This window comes from Pinus tabuliformis, chromosome 3_2 (assembly GCF_031772625.1).
Source record: "Pinus tabuliformis cultivar Carrire ecotype Pingquan chromosome 3_2, CPIR1, whole genome shotgun sequence".
NCBI classification, from domain to species: Eukaryota; Viridiplantae; Streptophyta; class Pinopsida; order Pinales; family Pinaceae; genus Pinus; species Pinus tabuliformis.
Genome location: NC_142302.1, coordinates 738666866 through 738676097, shown reverse-complemented (window position 1 = coordinate 738676097; position 9232 = coordinate 738666866). Strand labels below are relative to the sequence as shown.

The 9232-nt window shown below is 37.8% G+C and overlaps 1 protein-coding gene across 1 annotated transcript; it reads right to left on the bottom strand.

Annotated features, from left to right (window-relative positions):
- Positions 1-4727: 4727 nt before the first annotated feature.
- LOC149182721 (uncharacterized) lies at positions 4728-8732 on the bottom strand. The gene is made up of 4 exons (XM_089414647.1): positions 7698-8732; positions 7266-7571; positions 6843-7020; positions 4728-6661 (listed from the first exon to the last, which is right to left on the bottom strand). The coding sequence occupies exons 1-4, from the start codon at positions 8730-8732 to the stop codon at positions 4728-4730; spliced, it is 3453 nt and encodes a 1150-aa protein (XP_089270773.1).
- Between the last annotated feature and the right edge of the window lie 500 nt (positions 8733-9232).

Genomic DNA, 9232 nt, shown 5'->3' with positions numbered 1-9232 from the left:
GTGCCCTGTTTCCTCGATATAGGGGGTCCCACAAGAACAAGGGATCAAGTAGACTCCCTTCATGTCTATTGTTGAATCGAGACTTCTATGATCCATAATAGTTATAAGAAGAGCTTTGGCGTAAATCACATATAGAAAGACCTTTGTTGATGTGTTTCGAACCAGCAAGTGTGGTTCATCTTCATGTCTTTAGGGTCAATGGCATCTTTCACTGACCAGAGGGATTTACAAATGGTGTTGAGGGGCCTAAAGGTTGAGGGAATGTCATACCTTCTAAGGATCCGAGCAATCTTGTCCATGGTTGCCTGGACATAGGGAAGATTGACACCTAGAAGGTGTTCTTTAGGTTCTTTTTTAATTAACGAATTTTTTGTGGCTTTAACGAAAGCCTTCTGACCTAGGTGCCTACTATAGCCATTCTCCACGAAGACATTAAGGAGATGGTATTTCTCCTTATCGAAACTCTCATTATCAGAAATCCTAAGGGCACGAGTAGGGAGGGTGTTAAGAACACCCAACTTTTGAGTAGGGAAATGATGGGAATCGGCATGAAGGTACTGCTCAGTATGAGTTTTCTTCTGGAACATTGAGCAAGAGAGTGAACCATCCTTATTCTTAGATATAAGAATATCTAGGAAAGGGAGGCAGCCATTGACCTCTTTTTCCATGGTGAACTTGATGGCAGAGGACTGACAGTTGAGGTGATTGGAGAAGAGATCCAACTCCTCTTGGCGATGGGACCAGATGACATTAGTTTCATCTACATACCTTTTCCATATCCTGGGTAAGATACAGGCCTAAGCTAAAGCTTTGGCGTCAAAATCTTCCATAAAAAGTTTTGCAACAATAGGGGATAGGGGGGAACCCATGACAACGCCACAGGTCTGTTCAAAGAACTCACCCTCGAAACAGAAAAAAGTGGAAGTGAGACAGATCTCAACCAAATATGTAGTATTGGGATCTGTTAGGCGATAGATCACTTCTAAGGCCTACTTTATAGGGATACAAGTATAAAGGGAAACCACATCAAAGCTGACAAGAATGTCCTCAAGGTTAAGTTTTATGTCCTTAAGCTCTTTAATGAAGGATGCAGAGTCTTTCATGAAGGACTTTGTACGACCAACTAGGGGCTTGAGCTTAAGGGCAAGGAACTTAGCTAGAAGGTAGGTCAGACGACCAATGGTGTTGATGATAGGCCTCAGAGGAGCCCCTTCTTTGTGAATCTTTGGCAACCCATAAATCATAGGAGTAATGGGACTGCTCTCAATGAGTTTATGACATAGGGAACTTACAAAGCTACTAGACTTGATGGTGAGAGCCACTGCCCTAGAAATTTTATTAAGAGGGTTCTTAGGCAGTTTTTTATAACTACCACAGAGTCCTTCATGAAAGACTCTGCATCCTTCATAAAAGAGCTTAAGGACATAAACCTTAACCCTGAGGACATTCTCGTCAGCTTTGATGTGGTTTCCCTTTATACTTGTATCCCTATAAAGGAGGCCTTAGAAGTGATCTATCACCTGACAAATCCCGATACCGCACATCTGGTTGAGATCTGTCTCACTTCCACTTTTTTCTGTTTTGAGAGTGAGTTTTTTGAATAGACCTGTGGCGTTGTCGTGGGTTCCCCCTATCCCCTATTGTTGCGAATCTTTTTATGGAAGATTTCGAAGCGAATCTTTTTATGTAGATGACACTAATGTCATCTGGTCCCATGGCCAAGAGGAGTTGGATCTCTTCTTCAATCACCTCAACTGTCAGTCCTTTGTCATCAAGTTCACCATGAAAAAGAGGTCAATGGTTGCCTCCCTTTCCTGGATATTCTTATATCTATGAATAAGGACAGTTCACTTTCCCACTCAGTGTTCCAGAAGAAAACCATACTGAGCAGTATCTTCATGTTGATTCCCATCATTTCCTTTCTCAAAATTTGGGTGTTCTTAACACCCTCGCTACTCGTGCCCTTAGGATTTCTGATGATGAGAGCTTCGATAAGGAGAAATCCAATCTCCTTAATGTCTTCATGGAGAATGGCTATAGTAGGCGCCTAGGTCAGAAGGCTTTCCTTAAAACCTCTAAAAATTCGTTAATTAAAAAAGAACCTAAATAACGCCTTTTAGGTGTCAATCTTCCCTATGTCCAGGGAACCACAAACAAGATTGCTCGGATCCTTAGAAAGTATGACATTCCCTCAACCTTTAGGCCCCTCAACACCATTCGTAAATCCCTCTGGTCGGTGAAAGATCCCATTGATCCTAAAGACATGAAGGGAGTCTACTTGATCCCTTGTTCTTATGGGACCCCGTATACCGTGGAAATAGGGCGCTCCATCCGCCAAAGGATCAACGAACATGTAGCCAACCTAAGACATGGGAGAACCAAGTCCTCAACATTAGCAGAGCATGCGGAAAAGACCAAGCATCATGTTTGTATAGAGGAGGCCAAGGTTATTGCCAAGGTTGCACAGTTCCATCACCGTAAATTCAGGGAAGCTATTGAAATTGAAAGAAGGCCTAAAAATCTCAATAGAGATGACGGCTGGAAGATGAGTAGCTGCTGGATCCCTGCCCTTTCTTCTTAATCTTGCTTTCATTTCACTCGCGCCCCCCCCCCCCCACTTTCTTAACCTTTTAGAGCTTCTAAAGCTCCCCTTTATTTCCCTTATCCTTCTCGTTTGAGCCTTATCTTTTCTTTCCTCCTAGGGTTTCTCCTTTGGCTTAGTGTTTTTCTAATGGTCCTGTTCTTGACCTTCTTGTTTTTTAAAATGTTGTTAGTTAATTTAACAACCATATAATAATATTTAATAAAAATAAAATAGAATAGCATTCTTGTCCCTATGGAATTAAATAAATTAATAACCAAAGAAAAACATTCTAAAAACCCACCTTTACTTATCCCTAGGGATTTTAATTGACTATAATAATAATAATAATAATTAACTACTTAAAATTATTAATTTTTCTAACCCTTGAATTCTCTAATATTAAAAACTTTTTAACTATTAATTGAAAATTGATTTATTTATGTTAATATATATTTATATGTCCCTTTAACTTATAATTTTATCAAAATATATTTAAGTATTCTTAGGTTTCTTTTATAACTAACTAATTTTTATATATTATAACTTTATAACTAACAATTTTAGATTAATTTACTTAAAATTGTTTTACTTTTAATTTAATATTTATTAATTTAAAATTAATTTAAATTAGTTTATTTCAATATATATTTATAAATATAGGTCCTTTTAACTTATATTCTAATTAAAATATAATTTAGCTATTTATATATTATATTTAACTAACTAATATTTATAACTTTATAACTAACAATTCTAGATTAATTTATTTAAAATTATTTTATTTTTAATTATTTTATTTTAATATATATTAATTTAAAATTATTTAAAATTAATTTATTTCAGTGTATATTTATAAATATACGTCCTTTTAACTTATATTTTAATTAAAAATATAATTTAATTATTCATAGATTACTCTATAACTAATTAATATTTATAATAACTATGATAACTAACAATTTTAGATTAATTTATTTTTTAGTTATTCAAATTTACTTTTTCTAATATATATTTGTAATTATACAATGATCCATTTCATATTTTAATGAGAATATTAACTTATCTAATAAAGTTTTTAACCCTTATCTAAGTCAACTAGCCGTTTCCTAGTCGTTACCTGGTCTAGAATGTTCTGCTATCTATTTAAGATGAAAAGTGAGATCGGTTCATTCAACTTGTCGTGACGATGAACCACACTAGTTGGTTCGAAACATGTCGACAAAGGTTTTCTTCATGTGATTTACACCGAAACTCTATTTAATAAATGCTATGGATCACAGAAGCCTCAATTCAACAATTTTTTTTTTTCTATTTTAATTTTGTTATTTTTTTGTTAATTTTTTTCATTTTTCTTAAATTATGTTAAATTTTTGAAATATTTTCAATTTTTTTTCTTTTTAATTTTTAAATTTTACTAGTAGATTTTGATTTTTTTTACATTTTTAGGTTTTTTTCCCCTTTTTTTTGTATATATTTTTTATATTTGGTAATTTTTTGTTATGTTTTTTATTTTTTATTTTAAGTTGTATACTTATTATTATTTTCTAAATTTTTCATTTTTATTTTTTTTAAATATTTGAGAATTTGTTTTCTTATATTATTTTTTTTTTAATATTTGAATTATTTGATATTTTTTATTTTATTTATTTTTTAGTTTTTTATTTTTACAAGTTAATTTTCTTTTTTTACTATTTTATTGTTTTTTTTTTTTTTTTTTTTTTTTTTTTTTTTTTCCGAAGAAAAAAGCAAAACTTTTTATTGATAATCTATAAAAAGTTTACATTCTATTGTGATCTTGAGCTAATCTGTTGGCTCATTTAGTTGCTGTTTTGTTCCTCATATGATCTGAAACTGCTAATAAAAACATGTGGAGTCTTCCTCCCAGCTGGAGGCTTATAAACAGAGCTGATACATTCGTAATCTGGGGTCTCCTTCATAGAAGGAAAACAACCCCTTACAGGGTTTATAATATAAGTCTGAGTTAACACATGAAAAAACTGCATAAAAGAAAGAAATTTATAACTGTTTATACAGCTCATGGAAAAAAGAGAATATAACAGTAATATGATGTGAAGAGCTGTGAACCAAAAAATCAAAAAGACCGAGGAACTGCTGACAAAAAAAACTACTATATGTGCTGAGATCACTGAGGCAGAGCATAAGGGGGCTGATGTGAAATGGATGAATGCCCCTGTCTGATTTCTTCTACTGTCCAGCTGCCCAAATCTTGTTGTAGACCTGCCTTAGAAAGCTGGTCTGCTTCCTCATTTTTGTCCCTGTAAATGTGGTAAAATGTAACCTTGTTAAAAGATATCTTTAAAAAATTGATTTCATCAACAAGAGTCTTCAGTATCTGGTTTTGACAAGCAGCATTTCCATTGACCCATTTTATGACATTCAATGAATCCCCGAAGATTTGAATTGTGAAGATATTTCTGTGGAGTAACCAGCATAGGAGAAAGCGCAAAGCAGACAACTCAGCATAGTTATTTGTACCAGGACCAAGCCCAACAAAAGCTTTTAAGGTATGTTCAAGGTTTAAGTGGATGCACAGGCCCGCTCCAGCCTTATTATTTTGGGAAGCCCCATCAAAAAAAGCCCAAGGTATACCCTCCTGAATATTGACAGGCTTTTGATTATTTTTTGGATTTTTGGCTTCAGGGGTCGGAATGGCAGAGTATATAGCAGCACAATTGATAGCAATGACTGGAATGGGAGTGTCCTTATCTTGAAACAGACTTTTGTTCCTGGCTAGCCATACTCCCCAGAAGAAAATAAGAGGCAAATTTCTCATGTTTCCCTCCGGATAGTTTTGCCACCATTTCCTCCAAGCTTCTTCCAGAGGAGCATCACCCCACTGAGCCTTCACCTTAAGAATATGAGTTACCTCCTCCCAGATTTTTTTTGAGACTGCACAGGCTGTGAAAAGATGACTGATAGATTCCTCATCAGACTTGCACAAGGGGCATCTCCCAGGCCCGACTAGGAATCTGGCTTGCAAGATGTCCCAGGTTGGGACCTTCCTTTTAAGAATGCACCATAGGAAGAGCCTGGCCTTGGCTGGGAATTTTAGTTTCCATATGATTTTTGACCACCAGTCTGGGATTCCCCAGCCTTTCTTTCCCATTAAGAAAGTATACCCATCTTTTGGAGAATAGTCCCCTGTTTTACCTTGAGCCCAGATCAGTCGATCTGGTTTGTCTTTAAGCCTGACATTGGAGTGTTGCAGTTCTTTGACATAAACCTCCCACTCATTCTTCCATCTGACATTTATTCCTAGGTCTTCATCATTCTGCCAGGCCTGTCCCCATATGGTAGATTGGCCAACTTTCTCCACCTGATTAAGAGTTGAAATTCCTTTGCTGTCAAGGTGTCTGAGAAACCCAGGAGACAGGGCAAAAGCTTCATTGCAGCCTACCCAGGGGTCTCTGCAGATTCTGATTTGTCTTCCATCTCCCACTTTCCAAGCAAGGCCTTGTTCAATCACTGAAAAAGCTTCCACCGTGGCCTTCCAGATAGCTGAAATATTCTTCAATTTCTTGTCTTGACTCCGAATCCAATCTTCCACAGGAACTGGATCGATGTACTTCCTTTTCACCACCCTTGTCCAAAGATTCTCCATGGAGATTAATCTCCAGCCTGATTTAGCTGCTAGAGATAAGCTGAACTCAGGGAGTCTTTTAATTCCCCATCCCCCCCAGTCTTTGGGTCTAGCCACCTTATCCCATGCCACCCAGGGTAAGACAGAGGACTCTTTTGATCCTGCCCATAGAAATCTACAACAAATTCTTCTGATCTTCTCCATCACTCCTTTAGGAACCCAAGTCAGGGCAGCCCAGTATACTGGGATGGCTAACAGTACTGATTTGATAAGAGTCAATCTACCAGCTCTGGAGAGCCATCTGAAACTCCAGTGTGAAATTCTGGCTTCTATCTTTGCTATAAGCCAGTTCCAGTCCTCATTTTTGTATGCTGCTGGCTTTAGCCAAAAGCCCAGATATTTAAAAGGAGCTTCCAATGGCTGATGGGGGAAAGGGAAGAGATTAGCCATCCTAGTCCTTTCTCTTCTGTCAAAATCTGCCACACAAGCTTGAGATTTTCTAAAATTTATCTGCATACCAGTAGCTTTCAGAAAGAGATCGAAAATACCTTTTAACTCCTTAAGTTCATTGAAAGACCCATTGGTGAAAATCAATATATCATCAACAAAAAGCAGATGAGTAATAAAAAGATTTATTGCTACCTCAATACCTTTTACCTTCTCCTCTCTTCTGGCTTTGTGAATCAATCTGCTTAACCCTTCTGCCACCAGAAGAAACAGGAGAGGGGATAACGGACATCCTTGCCTGAGGCCTCTTTGGCTGTTGAAAAAAGGGGATGCTGCTCCATTGATCAGCACTGCAAAACTGACATTTGAGATACAGCCCATAATCCAACTGATGAAAGTATAATTGAAACCCACATGAGTAAGCAGCATCCGGAGGTAGAGCCAGTTTATTCGGTCATATGCTTTGGAGAGATCTATTTTGAGGACCGCTCCCTTATTTTTCTTCAATCTGACACTATGAATAACCTCCTGGGCTACTCCAATGGCTTCATGAATTTGTCTTCCATCTAGAAAACCAAATTGTTCCATTGAGATATTTCTTGACAAAATAGGAACAATTCTGATAGCAACAACCTTTGCAATGATCTTGTAGATACAATTGCACAAGGAGATTGGTCTGAAATCTTCAAAGCTCTTCGGGTCATCCTTCTTTGGTATGAGAGCAATAAAAGTTGAATTGAAAGGTCCGTAAACTTCTCCTTTCTGTCTTGACTCTTCCACTACCTTAGTGATTTCAGATCCTATTAGGTCGAAGAAGCAGAGGAAAAGTTCTATGGTCCATCCATCAGGTCTTGGGCTTTTGTCCTTTGCCATAAGCTTCATAGCAGCTTCAACCTCCTCCTTGGAAACAGGAAATGTGAGCTCTTCTGCTTCATCCTCCTCAATGAATCTTGGAAAGCATTGAGCAGTTCTTATGACTTATGCTATGGTAGCCTCTCCCGGGTCAAAGAAAATATTTTGGAAATGTCTCTGTCCTAATCCAGAGAGTTCTAAAAAAAAATTTACTTCCCTTCCTTCTTCATCTTTTAGGCTCCAAATAGTGTTAACAGATTTTCTGCCTTTGGCATAGTTATGAAAAAAGCTAGTATTTTCATCCCCTGATTTTAGCCAGATTGCCCGACTCTTAAGCCTCCATTCTTCTTCCTTATCCAAGAGGATTTTATTTTGAAGCTTCTCCAAATGAAGGATTCTTTCCTTTGAGGCCTGCGAAATATATCCATCTCCCTCTGTGGTTTCCATAAGCTTCAGCCCCTCCCTGATTCTATTCAATTCTTCATTTTGTTTCAATTTCCGGACCTTTGCCCAGGAGATAGTTGCTTTCTTCAATCTTTTGAGATTCTCCATGAACAGGTAGCTCTTATCCTCTCTTGCATTATTGACAGGATGGATCCAAGTTTCCTTAAAAAGGTTGATGAAAGAGGGGTCTTGGATCCAGGAAGAATTGAATTTAAAAGGGGCAGGAGGCTTTGGGCGGGGAAAAGTAAGGTCCAAGAAAACAGGGAAATGATCTGAGTTGCCTATTTCCTCAACCCACTGCCTGAGAATAGGAGCTTTGGAGATAAGGTCCTCAGATAAAAGGAAACGATCCAGTCTTTTGGCAATCCGATCCTCCCCTATCCTTCTGTTCCTCCAGGTAGGCTTAAGTTTGTTCGGGGAAGGATCTATGAGGTTGTTTTCCGATATAAGATTAACGAAGAAAGCCGATAAAGGATCTTCTCTAGCTGATGGACCCCAAGCTTCAGCTCTGCCTATAGAGAAATTTAAATCACCCCCCATAATCAGCAGAGAGGACTTCAACACAGATTTTGTCATCAGATCATCCCAAAATGACTCCCTTCCTTGACAGGGACCATAAATATTTACTAACGAGATGGGGAAGGAGAAATCTGGAGAAAGAACCTCCATACCCATAACTTGTTTCATCCCCCATTGGTTTATGACTTTAATGCGCCCTGCTTTGAAGCCAATTGCCACGCCCCCCGAGTGTCCAGAAGAATCTATTGCAGAGAAAATCCATCCTGGCAAGAGGCCTTTTAGCATTGATTCTATCTCAGAAGCCTTCCCCAAGGTTTCTTGCAAGAAAAGAATATCAACTTTTGAGTTAAGGATCCAATCTTTCAAGGCCAGTTTTTTAGGTTTACTGGCCAAACCTCTACAATTCCAGGAGGATAAAATCATTTAATGACAGAAACAGGGGGCTGCACACCTCTAAGAACCCCAGGGATAGAATATTGTTTACCATCTGCAACATCCAACTTTGCTTTGAGTTTTGCCTTGGACATGTCCGATTTCCTACCTCTCTTGTTTTTGGCACCAATCTGAGAGGGCGACTGTCCTAAACCTCCAATAACCCCCGACATACCCGTCTTCCCTCCCAGAGATCTAAGATTATATGGACATGGAGTACGAGGAACAGGGTGAGCAAGAGGGGGCCATAAAGCTTCACAATTCAAATCAAGAGACGGCATAGCCGCCGATATAGAGTCTACATCCGGGGAAGACTTTTCAAGTTCCATGTTTTCGTTTTCGTTATTTATATG